Below are 18,111 nucleotides of genomic sequence, written 5' to 3' on the forward strand. Positions count from 1 at the left end.
AACGAATCCATCCAATTTCCTTATTTCTCCAATGGACACAGAACTTCACATTTCCTAATTTCTCCCTCTTCAGTCCCTACTACTATGGCAAAAATTCTTTTCTTTCTAGTTTCTTTTCTATCTCTCCTTATTCTATCTTCTTCCTTATCTGTGGTCTTCCCCACAGCCTCCTTGTAGCTGGCAATTACCTTGGGAGATTTATTCATACATCAAAAACCTGTAATTTTATATGTGAAAAGTCCCTCCACTGTGACTCATTTATAACATATAATCATTGTTTTATTTGATTATGAATATTTATTATTATTTTGTCTTCTTTTTTATGGGTTCAGTAGGCAGGAGATAGGAAAATAAATTTTTGTTCTGTGAAAATTATTCATTTAATTTTTAAAATATATGTAGTCTTAGAGTTGTCCAGTTGAGGAATTTAATTTAACTAGCTACATAAAATACTTAGTGTCAGAGGCAGGATTTGAATCTGGGTTTTCTTGAGTCCAATTTCACTTGAGTATATCTGTTCTGCCAGGATATTTTCCTGGCACATATTGCCTACTTAAGGATGGTAGTAGATTTCTTTCACTTCTCCATATGTAGACTCACAGAGATTTAGTTTGGACACATATTCTGTAACACTGGTCTGCTCTCTGCCTTGATTCCACTCCTTACCTTTTACTCTCAGCTGGGCTCGAGATTCTGCGTTCTCTGCCACAAATTTGATCTCTGCAGCATCTTCTACCATAACTTTCCGGTAGAGCAAGGTGTAGGTTGTTCCTAGAGACAAAGACTATATTAGAGTCCAGGCTAGCCTTGGTAATTGCCTGCTGCCTCAGCTCACAGATATGATACCCTAGCATATAAAGTACTCTAAAAAAGACTGAGTGCATATCAGCTTGTTTGCTGCATCTAGCATATACTTTAAGATCCAGTTACTGGCCCAAAAGAGTTTAGAGTTAAGTTGAAAATTTAGTTCATAAGCAGATTTAACGGCACTTTTTTGTTTTGCCATGAAGTCCTTATGAGAGCTCTAGGAAATTTATGTTAAGGTTTTATAGAGTCCAGCCAAGGTGATATTAGCAAATGGCTGACTCTATGAAGAAGGGGCTCAATAACTTTACTGAATCAAGGGGTCATGGAGTCAATCAGAATCTACCTCACTACCCTTTTCCTTTCCTTGACTTCTACAATCAATTATAATAATTCAAAGTTCACAAGAGAAATAATAGATCCTTTGCTTCTCCTTCCTCTCTAATCAGCCACCCACCCAATCACTGGAGTAGACTCCTGAAAAACAGGGAAAACTAGTGAAACTTCACTGACACAAATCAGAAATGAGATCTTTCTTGTATAAAAAGGTAAAGATTGGAAGCTCTTTTATTTTTCTTCTTCTACTCAAAAACCATCAATGGCTCCCCAGGGCCTACTGAATAAAGCCCAAATGAGGCAGTCTGATCTTCCAAGTCCTCCATAACCTAGAACTTCTCTTCCTCTGCTTTTTATGTCTTCTCTTCCACTGTTCACTCTCAAATATTCCACACTCCAACTAAACAGGACTATTAGCTACTGCAAAACTATTCATTCCATTTCACCATGAATCTTTTTGTTCATGGCATTTCCTATGTTTCAAATGCTTACCCCTTTCTCTACTTATATATCTCCACCTGTAGAAATACTGTAAGACCCATCTCAGATGCCTCCTCCAGGAAGCTGTCAATGCATTGCCACTACCAGCCCTCCCACCCCTCCACTTCCACCTGCTACAAATGATCTGTCCTGCTAAGAGCTCTCACAGCACATTTCCAGTTCTATTTTTGATTATGGTGGGGTGTGTGTGTGTGTGTGTGTGTGTGTGTGTTTCTGTGTATGGGGGTATATGTGTATGGCTGTGTGGGTATAGGTCTTATCTCCCTAATTTAGAATGTGGGCTTTTTGAGGATTATAGTTTGGTTTCTCCCTTCATACCCAGCACATTGCTTTGCACATGGTAAACCCTTCATATATGTTTCCTTCCTCTTCTGCTTTTATTTCCTCAGATTTTACCACTATGATCCAGCTGCCTCTTCATTCTGGAACATCCTTCTACAATGGCTCCCATCTCCCATTAGTAAGTGACAGAAAGTACTGCAGGAGAATTTAGAGTCCCCTCAAATTCTCCAAAAGACTAGAGGGTTCCTCTCTCTTGGTCTTATTCCCTGAATCAGTCCCTCATTCTTCTCCAGACTGCCCAATAACTTGGTGTAATGGGAATTTTAAGGTTTTAAACAATTATATTCTCACCCTGGTTCTAAGAACCCTCATGCAGAAAAGAATGGATGTGGAGTTGGAGGATATAAGAAATTCATCCTCCTCTCATTAAGGACAAGCTGAGAAATGGTCCCCTTCCTACCTTCTCTAGCTTCCCATCTCTTATCCTCCACACCTGCCCAGTGACTTCATACCCCCAATTTTTCCCTACCTTCCTGTCGCATCCTGATGTTATCCCCAGGCCGGATCTTGCCTTCATTCTTGTACCATTGGGTCTGTACCTCATCATGGGAGATCTGGCAGGTGAAAGTTGCACTCTCCTTCTCCATCACTTCCACATCTTCCAGGGGCTTCACGATCTGTATATTCCTCCCTGAAATAAGAATAAGAATACGAAGGATGCACAGATGCTGAATTTCAGAGAAGAAAAGGACGTTGGAACCAAGAATGTCAGAAACTGCAAGGATTTTTGAAAATGGTATTAGAAATGGCAAGGGACCTTAGAACACAGAGTGTCCAAAATGGCAGAGGGACCTTGGAACACAATATCAGAAATGACAGGTAGTTAGAACATGGGATATTAGATCTGGAAAGCATGGAAGATCTTGTAACAGAATGTTTTTTTTTGTTTTTTTTTTGTTTTGTTTTTAAAGATTGAGCTTTATTTTTTCAATTAACAAAAATCTATTTTCTCCTCTTCTCATTTTTCTTATTGAAAAAAGAAAGAAAGGAAAAAGATAGCTCATAACAAATATGCAAATATACAAATTCAGACATTGACTATGTTAAAAAAAAATGCATTCAGCACCCAAATCCATCACCTCTTTGTCAGGACATGGTTAGCTTGCTTCATCATCAATCATGTGGAATTGTGGTTGGTCATTATGTTTTTTTTTTTTTTCTTGTAACAGAATGTTAAAACTGAAAGGCACTTTAGAACATGGAATATCAGAACTGGAAATGATCTTGTAACATAGAATGTTAGAGCTGGAAGGGACCATAGAACATAGACTATCAGAATCAGAAGGGATATTAGAACACAATGTCAGAGCTGAAGGGGACTTTAGAAGTCATCTAGGTTGTTTAGTTAAAGAACTGAAAGTCAACTCCTCTCTCCCTCCCTGAACCTAGACTCCATGCTCTTCCTTGACCACATGGTCTCCCTTTCTCTCCTTTCTCCATCATGGATAGTGCTTGTATGGCTCCAGCCAGAAAGAGCTGCTGTCGATGAGAGAGCCAGAAACAGAGGGAAAGCTTCATGTCCAACTGTGAAGAATTTAGCCACACACCTGTGGCCAAGAACCTAGTTTGGCCTAAGCCCTTCTCAGATGTGGTTTGTTTCTGCATGACTGGACAGTCTTCTGCTCCACCCCAATGGACAAGGCTCCCTCTCAAACCTCAGAGTTTGGGCTATTTTGATTCATGCCCCCTCTTTAATTATTTTTGCAACAATGTTCTAGTTCCAACAAAAGTTCTTTGTTGAATTTTCATGGTTTATACTGCCAGTGTGAGGATTCTTTGTATAATGCTAGCCACCTGATTGTAACTTTCTAGGTATTCTGTAAATGCTACATTTTTTCAATATGCAGTGATCTATGTGAACAGATCACTTCTATCATTTCCTTACATAATCTGCATTAATTAGTAAGTCTGGGTTTCTTCTTATTTAGACTGAATGTCATTCATAATAGAGAAAGAACTATGGAGTCTGAATGCAGATTAAAGCATATGATTTTTGCTTTTGTGGGGTTTTTCTTTCTAGTGGTTTTTCCCTTTTGTTCTGATTCTTCTTTCACAACACAATTAATGTGGAAATATGATTAATACAATTGTATATGTATAATCTATATCAGATTGCTTATTGTCTTGGAGTGGGGAGAGAAGGGAGAGAGGAAGAAAAAATGGAAATCAAAATCTTATAAAAGTAAATGTTGAAAACTATCTTTATATGTAATTGGAAAAAATAAAATACTACTAAGTAGGAAAAAAGATATCCTTTTTAATTTCTGGTAGCAGTGATCTATTACAAATTGCTATCATAAACTGCCTCTGTTTCCATAAGCAAATATATAATTTTACATATCTGTTATTATTGTTATAGTAGTTATTATTAATAATAATAAGGCAACTTATATTTCTTCAGCATTTCATCACAATAAGCCTAGAAGGATGATTTGTATAAATTCTGCTACCTGTATTTTGGGGGGTTAAATGACTTGCCTAGGGTCACATACTAATAAGTGTTCAGTGTCTGAAGTCCTCCTGACACAGGGTCACTGTTCCCAAGCAGTTATTTTTGAAGATGAAGAGACAGTTTGCTCACAGTCACCTATCTAGAGCCTTACCTTGCACTTGCAGTGTGGCTGAAGTTTTAGCATCACCAGCATCACATACATAGGTACCCTGGTCTCCAAACTCACACTTGTGGATGACAAGGCTCCTCTTGGTCCCCTGGGAAACAATTCCTAGTGTCTTCCCTGCTCGAAGTACCACTCCGTCCTGGAGGAGAGAGGTGTATCAACATTAGACCAAGGAGAGGCATAACCTGCCAGAACACTCAGGTCCCCTGCTCCAACCCCACCAATGGCGCTTCCTCCTTCGGGTTGCTTCCCACCTTCCTGAAGGTTAAGCCTTCTTTCCTTGACATAGCTTCTCCCAACCACCATTATCTTCAGCATTACACCTTACTCTTGGGCTCAGGGCTGGCCTTCAGTTGGCTTTTCTCATAGACTCAGATAATCCCAGAGTTAGCAGAGAATTCAAGGCCCATCAGACCAACCCCTACATAATTATGGCCCCTCTACAATGAATAGTCAACTAAACTTGACTTAAAGCCATCCAGTGAGATGGAACTCCCTACCTCCAGGATCATCCTAGTCCATTAAAAAGGAAACTCTTTGAGGGCAGGCTCTATTTCAAAAGTCTTGTCTTTGTATCCCCAGAGCATTAGATAATGTGTGCACTTAATAAATGTTTAAAGAAATAATAAAAAATGTAATAAATTTTAATAAAAAATGTTTAATGAGTTAAATCAAATGTTGGCTAACTCTTAGTTGTTAGAAAGTTTATCCTTATACCAAATTTGCTTCTTTGAAATGCCAGTGTCAATTCATAAACATTTGCAAGGTGGCTACTCTGTATCAGGCACTAAGAATACACAGACAAAACTAAAATGGGCCTTCTCCTCAAGGAGCTTACATTCTACTGAAAAAACTTACATACTAACTGACTGCTTCCCATTTCTCCTAGTTCTTCCCTCTGACACAAACAGAACAGGGTCACTCCAAGCCCAGCCCTCTGTTCACCACCCCATATTTCCTTGCCACCTAGTATGTAGTACAATAATAACAATAACAATAATAATAGAGATAGCTGATGTAGGGAATAGAGCAAAGCTTCCCACTATAGATTGGACCTCATATAGGATTGTGTAACTGAAAGTGGGGGTTACAAAATTATGATTTATTGTCAGTAAATGTTTGATTTATATAACTATTTTATATACCTATATACCCAGGGTCATATAAAAAATTATTGGGCAAAAATGGATCATGAGTGGAAAAAGTTTAAGCACTCCTGGAATAGAGCACTGGGCTTGGAGTCAGGAAAACTTGAGTTCAAATCCAACCTTGGACAGTTACCACTTGCATGACCTTGGACACTTATTAGTTGCACTTGCCTCAGTTTCCTCCACTGTAAACTGGGTACAATAATAGCCCCTACCTCACAGAATTGTTGTGAGAATTAAATAATATATCATAGATATATAATTAATACACATATATGCAAAAACTATCTACTATTATGATGATGACTTCTACAATATAAATGAAAAGACCTTTAAAAGAGAATTGAAGTAACTAAAAAAACTAATTAAGGTGCCTGAGATTCAGTGCCAGGAAGAGCTAGAAAGGTGGTCTTGACCAGTGGGAGAGAGCATTGTAGATGATTAGTGCTAGGAATTTAGGGGGAGTTTTGGAAGAAACATGTCCAGGGATCATAAGATACCTTCAACCACTTAACATCATGGCTGGCCCGGGATAATTCACACTCCAAAGTGACCTTCTCCTTCTCCGTAGCCACAATATCCTGCAAGGGGTGGCTAAACTTCACAGGAAGCTCTGAGAGATAAGGTAGGAATTACAAAACACTTTCCACACAAATAAAGTCAGATCTAAACAAGTAGAAGAATACCAAGTGTTCGTGGGTAGGCCAAGCTAATATAATAAAAATTACAATTCTATCTAAATTATTAGACTACTTATTCAGTGCCATTCCACTCAAACTGCCAAGAAATTACAGAGCTAAGAAAAATAATAACAAATTCATCTGGAAAAACAAAAGGTCAAGAGTTCAATGAAATTAATGAAAATTAATGGGAAAAAAAATACAATGGAAGGTGGCCTAACTGTATTAGACCTAAAACTATATTATAAAGCAGAAGTCATCAAAACAAAAATTTGGTATTGGCTAAGAAATAGAGTAGCTGATCAGTGGAATAGGTTAACTTCACAAGACACAATAGTCAATGACTATAATAATCTAGTATTTGATAAACTGAAAGACTCCAGCTTCTAGAATAACAACTCATTATCTGAGATAGGGTGGGGAAGAAATGATGATTCGGTAGATATTTTCCCCTATTCTACCCCCAAAGAAGTTAGGGGAAATAAAGGGTCCAATGGTATTTGTCCCTATTCCTATAATTAAGACCCAGTTCCCCCAACCCAGCCCAACTTCTTTAGAAAAGTCCCATAAACCATTCTTGTCCCAGTTTTTTTTAATCCATAAATTGAAGACAAATCACCTAAAATTTCTCTTGACTACCAGAAAAATAAATATGGGGACACCTTTCCTCAAGGCTATGAAAATATGACTATGGGCTGCTCAGATGTGTGGAAACATTCTTCCATTCCATCTAACCAATAACCATAAGTGGCCTGGATGTGTGGACAACCCCCCTTCATTACCATCCATCCCTCCCCAAGACCAAGATCACTAATGGCCATACCAATGACTGTCAGTCTTGCAGATGTGTGGACACCCTCTGCCTTGAAGGCTATGAGTCCAGCATCCTCTAGGCTCAGGTTGGATAGAATCAATTTGTGGATCACACTCTGGACTGTGATAGAGCAGTTATCCTGAGACTTGAGTTTCAGGCCATCTCGGGTCCAGTTGCCTTCCACATCACTGTGTGAGAGTTCCACCTCCAAGGTCACTGTTCCCTGCTCCCGCACCTCTATGGCCTGCAAACCTCGTACTAGCCGGATCTGACGCACTATATAAGAAAAGAGGAGAGAGGAAGAATAAAGATAGACCTAACATCACAAAGAGAATTCCCTGAGAAGGAAAAGGTTCTTTTGAATTTTCAAATGAATTGGGTATGACTTGTCTGTCCTTGGAAACCAATGGGAACTGTCTTGATCATACAGATGCACATTACAAAAGACTGAATGGAAGAAATTACAACCAGTTTTGAGATGGAGAGCTGGTCAATTTGGAAAATAATGGGGGGATGTAAAGGGATTAAAGAAAAAAAGAAGCTAGCATATGAGAGAGAGTTCTCATCAAAAGTGATCAGAAGATTCTAAACACAATAGGGGGAAGTTACAGGTAGCTTGTTTTAGTTCATAATTAATAGTATCTATATGATAAATATAATTATATTAACTTAAATTTGTAAATGTAATATAATAAACAATTTCAATTGGTTAAGGAAAGATTTCCTAACAATTTGAAGTATGTGAACAGCCTTAGAAGATAGGGCAAAGATTAGATGGCCATTTGTTGGAAGTATCACATATGAGTTGGACAAGATGGAAGCTAATCCCTTCCTACTTTGAGATTCTGTGACTTGGAGGACATCTAGTGTTTTCATGGGGAAGATGACATCTAGAATAAAGTCTACATAGCTAAAGGACGGTACTTAGACAGCATTCTTTGGTGCAATAGCCATAATACAGAATGACTTAAAACTGAGTTAAACTTCTATGGAGGCAGCATATGGAACGTGTCAGGTTCAAGTCCTACCCCTTACACATGCTAGCTGTTGTCTGCTTCACTTCACTCCTTGGGCCCCTGGACAACTCCACAAGACTCTTAAGTTACAGACAAGTTGCTGGTCTCCCTCAGTAAGAAAAACTTCCATATAGGGAGTTCCCCCATGCCAATGAAATTATGGGTCCTAACCAAAACCACTCCAATTGAACAATAAGAAATAGCTCTCCTATAGCGGGGTATCATGAAGTGATGGGATTTACTATAAAAGGACTGATTACATATATTTTGGATGCTTCCATTTTTTGTTTTTCTTGATCTGGTAGTGTATGTGTGCTAGATTTCAGAGAACAAAGTCAGGGAAATGTGGTGTTTTCAGGATGGAAACAGTTGAGAGACCTGTCTTTTGGGTGGGAAAAAGTCTACATTTTTTTCCCTTAAGTGGAAAAAGTGAAGAGGGATCCTGGACACATTATATGGAAGAAGGTATATGACTAGAATGCTCACAGAAGTTTCATAAACCATCTCATCTTGCCAATACTTTCAAGATATGTTCTTTCTCATTGTTCCAACATCCTTGAGTTGGGCCACTACTAGAAATTTCTTCCCTGTCTTCCTTGGTTATGGAGCCAAACTAGTCTGACTTGTCCTGGTCTTTGGTTGGACTTTTTCCCCACAAGATGCTCTTTTCCTCTAGGGTCATGACAATTGCCTCATTATCCAGAGAAATAAGCATCATTGCCTCCTGTTTGTCCTTTGTTCTTGAAGAGGACCAGGACATCAGGGAAATGATGTCATGACATGCAAGTGAGTTGAATTTCAGTGAGGGAGGTCTGTGCGAGGGCACCTGCCTCACTTTCCCCTTCAGAGCCATCTAGGTCCAGTGGCAAGATATAGATCAAGAGACTGGAGATGGCCCTGGAGGCAGTGGGAGACCTTGGTCTTTTTGAGTTCAGATCTTTAACAGGTCTCAGTTTGACTGAGGCTGCACCCATTCAGTAATTAAGGCTAGGTAGCATTTGAGGCAAAGAATCTCCTCTTTCACCTAGTCTAAAGAAAATAATCTAAATAAATAAATCTGGGCAGGAAAGACCCCCAGGGTTTCTGGCCAAAGCAGAAATGACTGCTATTTACATTCAATCCGAGTCAGTCAGGACCTCCCCAGTTTGCTCTGACCAAATGGGGTTTAGACTAGGACCTATTGGCAGCCAGTAAGAATCAAATTGGTTTTGGTTTAAGGCCTGATTCTTAAGAAATCTAGCCAGTCAACTCCAAGATATCTTGGGAGGGTTCAGAGGTGCAAAAGAAAAGGGGAAAAATGCTTTTAAGAGCATCTGTAAATAAGGGTAGGATACCCTATATGGAAAAAGGGAAGAAAGGAGGAAAGGCGGGAAGGAAGGAGACAGAGTCCATTATTACCTAGGCGAAGACATTGTAGCTCTACTCCGTCCCAGACCCATCTTGTAGCCTCCCTCCCCCAAGCTAGTCTCACTTACTCTCCACATTGAGCTTAGCCTGCGTCTTGTCATCAGGCGTCTCGCAGCCAAAAAATCCCCGGTCAGAGAAGCTGACGTTCTTAAGCAGTAGGCTATGGCGCGTGCCTTCGGCCCGGATCTCCACGTTCTCCCCAGGCACCAAGGCCGCGGTGTTCCGAGTCCACTTCACAGAAGAACAAGGCTTGGTCAGCTCCACTTCCAATAACACTGAACCTTTCTCTTCCACGGTCAGGGGTTCCAGCTTCCTCTTGAACAAAATTGGAGCCTCTGGGAGGATGAGGGAAGCCAAAAGTGTCAAGTGAGCAATGCCCAAGGGGGTCATCTCAAGCATCCACCTGATACCAAGGGAACCAGACTTACAGGAGGAGGAATGATTTGGAATTAGGACTAACTTTTGGAATCATTTAGTCCAATTATTTCAGTTTAACAGATAAGAAAACTTGAAACTCAGAAGATGTTTTCCGATTAAAGACACCCCTATTCCACTCCTGTACTCCTTTTGAGGACAGGGGATACTCCTAAGTATCTCTGTTTTGACATGTACGATACCATCCTCTTTCAGGTTCTCCCCCATTACAGCTATATTACTGCACTACTTCTCACAACTGATCTCTCTGTATCTGGGCTCCTACCCTCTAATCCATTCTGTCAATGAGATTGTATTTGCACAGTGTGTGGTATATTGTAAGTGTTTAATACATGCTTAATCCCTCCCTCCTTCCCTGCAAATGTTGCCAAGTTAATTTACCCAGTATGAAGCTCTGACGAGGTCACCCCTATGCTCAACATACTTTGCCCAGGCCAAGGTCAGATTGAAGCATACCTAGATAGGGAAGTTCCCTGCTGTATCTAACCATTCCAGCTCTGCTTCTACTCCCGTGCAGTCATCCACCCAAGTCATCTTCTGCCCTTCTACCCAACCAGTGACTGCAGACCAGGCCTGGAGGGGCTTAATTACATATGGGACCTCCCGCCCTTGGGTCAAGTTATTCTGATTTGTTAATCAACTAGTATAAATCCTCATGGCCACCAAAACCCCAGCCATGTTTCACATTCCAGTTGCTTTCCTATCTCCCCATCCTGCTTTCTACTTCTAGCTCTAAGAATTGATAAAATTAATATTGCCATTGCTAATGGAAAGAATGTATCCAACTCCCCTAATGCTCTACTCACCATGTGACTTCCCAAAGCAAAACTCCCTTTCCTGGCAGTCATTTCATTATTGGTGCTATCTCTCCAGTTAGAATATAAGTTCCTGAGGACAGGGACTGTGTTTCTTTTTATACTTCCATCACAATGTTGGTCTACAATGAATGCTTAATAAAAGCTTTCCATTCATTTTCTTCCTACCTTAAGTCCAGAAACAAACTATTACTCTACTTTGCCAAATTGCCAGATAATTAGGAAACTTTGCTGGAGTTTACAATCCACTAAACTAATTCTTCAAAGGCTCAGGGTGCCCTCCATGCCATGAAGGAATACCAAAGGAGAACTGAACTCAGCTGGAGAACATCCTCCTCCATGAGGTCTTTCTGGATTTCTTCCACCTACTACTACCTTCATCATCTTCCAAAATATACTTGTATTTACTGTGTGGATAATTTTGTACATATGTGTGAACTCCTGAATGGGCAGGAACTATGTCCCTTTTTCAGTTTGTATCCTCAGAATTAAGCCCTAAACCTGGCACACAGAAGATGATTATTAAATATTAACTTGGTGAATTAAATACATTAAAAGTCTGATCAAAACAAATCTCTCTCTCCCTATGTCCTGTCTAAGTCATCTGTCTCTCCCTACGCCCTATCTAGGTCCCTAGGCCCAACCTTAATCTGATTTGACTACATTAGACTGACAAACTGGGGAGGAAGAGAGACTTGATGTCAGGCAGCTTGGCTTAGCTTCTCAATCAGCCTACAAAGAGAGTGGTCATGGGTAAGAGCAGCAACAGCCACCCCCACCTCCACCCCAGGACTTGGCTGCATCCAGACCAAGCCACCCCTGGTCGCTCACCTCGGACTCTGAGGCTGGCCGTTGTGGTGGCCCCTTCAGCCTCGGCCGTGATCTGGCAGGCATCCTCCAGGGTCAGGGCGGTAATGACGAGGCTGTGGCTGGCGTCGCTCTGAGAGATGACATATTTGGCACTAGGCTCCAGCTTCACACCATTCCGACTCCAGACCACCACAGCATTGCTGGGGGCAACCACGCACTGGAAGGTAGCCTCCTGGCCCTCCTCCGAGACAATGTTGATCAGGCCCGATGTGAACTTGACCATTCGAGGGACTAGAGAAATAGCAAATCTTCCATGAGGGGATGGAGAGCAAAGGCAAATGCAATGGGAACAAGTAGGGCAGAGGACAGGGAGAGAAACGGGTCCTCTTTGGCCCTTTAATCAATTTCCAACATGCTACTGCTTCCATGGGGTCTTCCCAAACTAATGAGTTGAGCACTAGTGACTTCCATTTGAATAGGGAAATCTAACTGCTCTTCCTCTTGTCCAAATAAGTGTCTTAGTATGGAAACAAGAGTGGATTTAGACTCCGAGAACTGGTTCCACTACTTAACAGTGAAGGGATCGTGGGCAAATTCATTAACCTTGGTGGGCCTTGTCTTTCCCACACATAAAATGAGAAAGTTGGATGATGTAAAGTCTATGTGTTCCACACTCCTGCCCAAGAAACTGTGCCCCGTTTCTGTCCACTTCTTTGTGTGGTACAGGGGAAGGACACAAGGAGGAAAAGCAGTGTTGCCCAGTGATTTGGAGTAGCATTGAGTCACCTACAGGTGATCACCAGGGTGATCCTGGGAAAAACCATTGCAACTTCCAGAGCTCGTTTCCTCTTCTGTAGGTTGGAGATAAGACCCCTTGTATTACAAAGTTGCTTACAAGGCTGTTGTGATGTAAGGGCTTTATAGATCTTTAAGCACTACACAAATGTGTGTTACCATCTGTGCATCCTGAGTGTCTGCACCAGCCTGAGATCCCAACCCCTCAAGGGTAGACCCAGCCAACAAATGAAGGGCTTGGTCTAAAACTCAGGTTGAAAGAAAGGGGTGAGAAAGCTAAGCATTGCTGCCATGGCCTTCTCCTGCAGTCCCCCACAAGGACATACTTATAATCACACACACACAGACACTCACATACATGTAAGCACACACACACCTACATTAAACTTAAGTCACATTTTATGTGCTCATAGGACTGACAGAGGAGGAAAATGAGCCCAGAGAATGAGAATAAACAAAAACATACAGGATGAATCCAAGTATTCTGGATCCAAATCGGAGACTCCTTTCACTCCTCGACACATTTTTTCACTCATCATTTGGGTAGAAGAGAGGGGCCCAGACCGCACACCTGGGGGAAGACAGCCTGCCCAAAGTCCTGAGAGCCTCCTAGAGGGACGTTGAACCCCCGGGGTAATATGCATGGCCCTTGCACTGCTGCCAAGGGATAACAGGACCGAAAGGGAGTGACTTAGTTTACCCTAATCTAACCTAACCTAACCCCACTTGGTATTTCGGTTGTGGTGAGTGAATTCCTTTCAGTTCTCATCATTCCCTGCGGCAGCTGGAGCCAGATCCAAGAAAGCTCTGCGGACATTTCAATACCTCAAGCTACAAGGCACCCCTGGTGCTGGTGACCTGTGCCTTCCATTTCTTTTTTTTTTTTTTTTTTTTTAATGTAATCAGAATTAAGTGACTTGCTCAGGGTCACACAACTAGTGTGAATTTGAACTTGGGTCCTCCTGACTCCACCTAGTTTCCCTTGTGCTCATTGCTTCTTGCCTATAATGTGACTGGTACAATCTCACAAACATCACACACAGCCGTGGATCCCGAGAAGTTTTTTCCCCCTGAGACAATTGGGATTAAGTGACTTGCCCAGGTCACACTGTACCACCAGCGGCTCCCTCCTAGCAGGCTTCTCGGGGGCCTTTGTTTCTGGTTCTGGGGGTGGAGGGGGAGGCAGTGCCAAAGGCTAGAAGAGAGATACCCCCCACCCCTTCCCACCCCCCCTACCCCCGCCACTGCGTCAAGTGTGAAGTGTCTGAGACCAGCTTTGAACTCGGGTCCTCCTGACTTCAGGGCTGAGGCGCTATCCCCTGCGCCCCCAGCGGCCCCCCCAAGGAGCCTTAAGGACGCACACTCCCTCGGGAACGGGGTCTCCCCCCACAGGCCCCCTACCTACGGCGCTGAGCCGGGCGGTGGTCTTGTCGTTGCGACTCTCACAGCAGTACTCGCCCTCGTCCTCAGCCCTCAGGCCCACGATGGTCAGGCTGCGCCGGGGCCCCTCGGCCTCCAGCTGGAACCGCTTGCCAGAACGGATCTCCCTGCCGCCGCAGCGCCACACCACGTCGCCCAGCGCGTGGCTCAGCTCGCAGGACAGAACCACCGTCTGCCCCACGGCTCCGCTCACCGGCTCCAGGGGTCGGGCAAACTTCACAGGGACCTCTGCGGACAAGTGGGAGAGTGGGCGTGAGGCGCGAGCCGGACCCGCCCCGCCCCGCCAGGAGGGCCCAGAGCCGGCCCCGGCCCGGCCCGCCCCGCCTCACCTTCCACCTGCACCGAAAAGTCTTGCTTCTCTTTGCCGGCTCTGCAGGTGTAGACGGCACTGTCCTGCGTCTGAGCGCCGCACACGGTGAGAGTGTGGCGGGTTCCCTCGCTGGAAAACACGCAGCGCTTGCTGCGCCGGATCTCCAGCCCGTCCTTCAGCCATGTGACCGCGGCCGCGGCCGCCGAGACCGTGGCCGCCAGAACGATGTCCTCGTGCTCCCGCACCACCAGCGGCTCCCGCCTAGCAGGCTTCTCGGGGGCCTTTGTTTCTGGTTCTGCGGGGGGGAGACAGTGCCGAAGGCTAGAAGAGAGATACCTTCCCCCGCCGCTGCCCAAGCTGACCATCTGGGACTCCCCTGGCTATAGCCAGAAGGGACCCTAAAGATCATCCATCCAACCCTCCCATGTTACAGAGGGGGAAACTGAGGCAAACCCACGTCTGTGGTCCCGCAGGGAGTGAGCAATAAATCACCCAGAATTAGAACCCAGGTGTCTGACTCAGAGCCCCTGCTCCGGACCCTGGCCCACACGGATCCTGCCCTGACTCCGACATTATTGGACAAGGGACACTAGTACTGGGAATGGGCCAGTTCAGGAACAATTGCAGGAGTCTCCCTGTTAGAGCACAACTTAACAACGGGGGTCTCGCCATTGATGCAGGTATGGGAGGTCAGGGGCAAATCATACTGGATGGTCTCCATCCCTGACATTTAAAAAAGTTAGGCTATTGAAATGACACCAGTTAAAATAAGTGGATGCCCATCAGGTGGAGAATGGCTGAATAAATTGTGGTATATGAATGTTATGGAATATTATTGTTCTGTAAGAAATGACCAACAGGATGATTTCAGAAAGGCCTGGAGAGACTTACACGAACTGATGCTGAGTGAAATGAGCAGGACCAGGAGATCATTATATATTTCAACAACAATATTATATGACGACCAGTTCTGATGGACCAGGCCATCCTCAGCAACGAGATCAACCAAATCATTTCCAATGGAGCAGTAATGAACTGAACCAGCTACACCCAGAGAAAGAACTCTGGATGATGACTATAAACCATTGCATTAAACTCCCAATTCCTATATTTAGGCCCACCTGCATTTTTGATTTCCTTCACAAGCTAATTGTACAATATTTCAGAGTCTGATTCTTTTTGTACAGCAAAATAACAGTTTGGTCATGTATACTTATTGTGTATCTAATTTATATTTTAATATATTTAACATCTACTGGTCATCCTGCCATCTGTGGGAGGTAAGAGGTGAAAAATTGGAACAAGAGGTTTGGCAATTGTGAATGCTGTAAAGTTACCCATACATATAATCTGTAAATAAAAGGCTATTAAATTAAAAAAATAAAATAAAATAAATAAATAAATAAATAAAAATTTTAAAAAAAAGAAGAAAAGTTGAAAAAAAAAAAAAAAAGAAATGACACCAGTTGTCTTTCCAGGGGATCCATAGCCTAGGAGGAAGGCTTGGGGCAATCTCCATACATCATGGAGATACATTAACAAACAGCTGAGATTCTCCCACCTTGACCTAGTATTAGGAGCCAGAAAGTAGGGGTGGCTTCCTTCTGTAAGCTCATTCTAAGGGCAACCAGGAAGAGAGACTCAGAAACCTCCTCCCTTGTAGAAGAGGGTTAATGGAGCAGTCGCCACTAAGATGACCAAGTTTTCCAAATAACAAAAGTGGGGCACATGATCTTATATAGGAAATTCGCGCTGGCAGATTTAAAAAATAAATTTTTAAAAATTTAGGGAATGTGTTTTTTACCATAATCATTCTAGATGCTTCCCCCCCACCCCAGGAGCTGGGGCCCAGAGGCCTCAGTTCCCAGTGATGAGGGAAATGCCAGAGTCTCTGGGTCCCTCTTATCAAGGACAAGGAACCCAGATACAAATGCCCTCCACTCCTCAATCACAGTGTTCTTCAAGATACAGGTCATCCATCTCCAAGTTCATCAGTCCTAAGCTCCCACAATGAGCAATTCTGGAACCAACCTTGGATGTCCAGACGGAAGGTGACCTTCTGGCCCCCAGCCTCACAGGTGTACTCCCCAGCATCTGTCCTCTCTGCCTGCTGCACCACCAGCTGCCGACTCCGGCCCTTGGCCTCCACGTGCACCTTCTGGCTGGGGCTCAGCTTCTTCCCATCCTTATACCAGGTCACCTCTGTCTGGGCTTCGGCCACCTCGCAGCTCAAGGTCGCACTGCTACCCGCCATGGCCTCCACCTGGTTCTGAGTCTGCTGCTCCTTGGCAAAGACAGCCACAGAATCTGAAGGAATATGAAGGGAAAGGATGATAGGGAAGGAGGGAAAACATTCTTTAAGAAAGTCTTCCTTCTCTAAATTCTTGCTTTCATAACCTTTCTGGACCTATCCTGAAGGCCTGCAGCCCAATTCATATGGATCAGGAAGTCAAAGGTCTCCAACTTTAGAAGTTTAGAAGAGAGATACCTTCCCCCCGCCGCTGCCCAAGGTGACCATCTGGGACTCCCCTGGCTACAGCCAGAAGGGACCCTAAAGATCATCCATCCAACCCTCCCATGTTACAGAGGGGGAAACTGAGGCTAACCCACGTCTGTGGTCCCGCAGGGAGTGAGCAATAAATCACCCAGAATTAGAACCCAGGCTGGAAGTAGAGCACGGGATACAAGGCTGCTGGTTGCAATCTACTTACCAGCTCCCCTTGACCTTAATATTGAGTTAAGGATTTCTGGATTTCTTGATATATTAAGTCAGGAGAGCATAGGTTTAGAACTGGAAGAGACCTCAGTGCTCAATTTGTCTAAATCCTCTACTTCATAGATGAAGAAACCAAGGTTCCCAGAGTATAGGAACTTGCCCAGGTCACACAGAGACAAAGCTCTCACTGTAGCACACGATGCTTTGTAGGGCTCCTTTTAAATAATCATGCTATCTGACATTTATGTGATACTTCAGAGTTTACAAAGTACTCTAGACAGTAAATCTCTGCGCTTCACCAGAGGTATTTTCTCTTCACACAAGCATGGCACTGGATGAACTCTCAGCTCCCTTCTTCCTTTGCTCTAAGTCTAAGAGCTATTTCTTTTCTATGAAACCTTGCCTATGCACCCCAGGCTACACTGTCTCCTTCCTTTAAGCTTCTAGGGCTCTGATTGCCATCACTCTCCTTTGGCAAGGGAGGCAACATGGTGTTGACTCCATTTGAAGTCAAAAGAGACTTGGGCTCGCAGCTTGCCTCCTACATATACTAACAGGGTGACTGTAGGTAAGTCATTTAACACTCTTGTCCTCAGATATCTCATCTTTCAAATAGGTATAATAAACCCTGTCCTGTCTATCTCATGGGACTATCAAGCGGATACAATGAAATTGTACAAATGAAAATGCTCTGCTTATGAAGTCTGATAGAGATAAAGGATAGGAACTACGCTTGGGATTTCACTGACATAGGCAATACACAGATGAGAAAAATGCCTTTACAATGCGGGTTGGCACTTTCTCTGCAACTTATTGGGTTGTCTAAGGCACTGAGAATCACCCAGCACATTTAGTATGGGTATCCAAGCAGAATTTGAACCAGATCTTCCTGACTTTGAAGCTATCTATCTATACAGTATACCACCTGGCCTTCATAGATTATAATAATATTATAAGAGATTATCATTATTATTGTCATATGGTAATGTGGTATATATTCAAAATTAAAATAGGATTTTTATCTACTGATTTCAGTTATTTGTGGCACAATTCCCTTCCAATTTGTTGTTCAGTTGTTTTTCAGTCATGTATGACTCTCTATGACCCTATTTGGAGTTTCTTGG

General features: G+C 43.1%; 1 protein-coding gene across 12 annotated transcripts in view; it reads right to left on the bottom strand.

Moving 5' to 3' along the window:
* Positions 1-18,111, bottom strand: part of OBSCN (obscurin, cytoskeletal calmodulin and titin-interacting RhoGEF) — a 324,327-nt gene that overhangs the window by 223,292 nt on the left and 82,924 nt on the right. For all 12 annotated transcript variants that reach the window (XM_031960192.1, XM_031960208.1, XM_031960173.1 and 9 more), the window contains 10 exons: positions 16,303-16,578; positions 14,291-14,566; positions 13,923-14,189; positions 11,748-12,017; positions 9,735-10,001; positions 7,253-7,519; positions 6,250-6,362; positions 4,587-4,740; positions 2,453-2,614; positions 667-771 (listed from right to left, as the gene is read on the bottom strand). In XM_031960192.1, coding sequence (XP_031816052.1) covers positions 667-771; positions 2,453-2,614; positions 4,587-4,740; positions 6,250-6,362; positions 7,253-7,519; positions 9,735-10,001; positions 11,748-12,017; positions 13,923-14,189; positions 14,291-14,566; positions 16,303-16,578 — 2,157 coding nt within the window. The remainder of the gene's footprint in view (positions 1-666; positions 772-2,452; positions 2,615-4,586; positions 4,741-6,249; positions 6,363-7,252; positions 7,520-9,734; positions 10,002-11,747; positions 12,018-13,922; positions 14,190-14,290; positions 14,567-16,302; positions 16,579-18,111) is intronic.

Source organism: Sarcophilus harrisii, chromosome 1 (genome assembly GCF_902635505.1).
Source record: "Sarcophilus harrisii chromosome 1, mSarHar1.11, whole genome shotgun sequence".
NCBI lineage: Eukaryota > Metazoa > Chordata > Mammalia > Dasyuromorphia > Dasyuridae > Sarcophilus > Sarcophilus harrisii.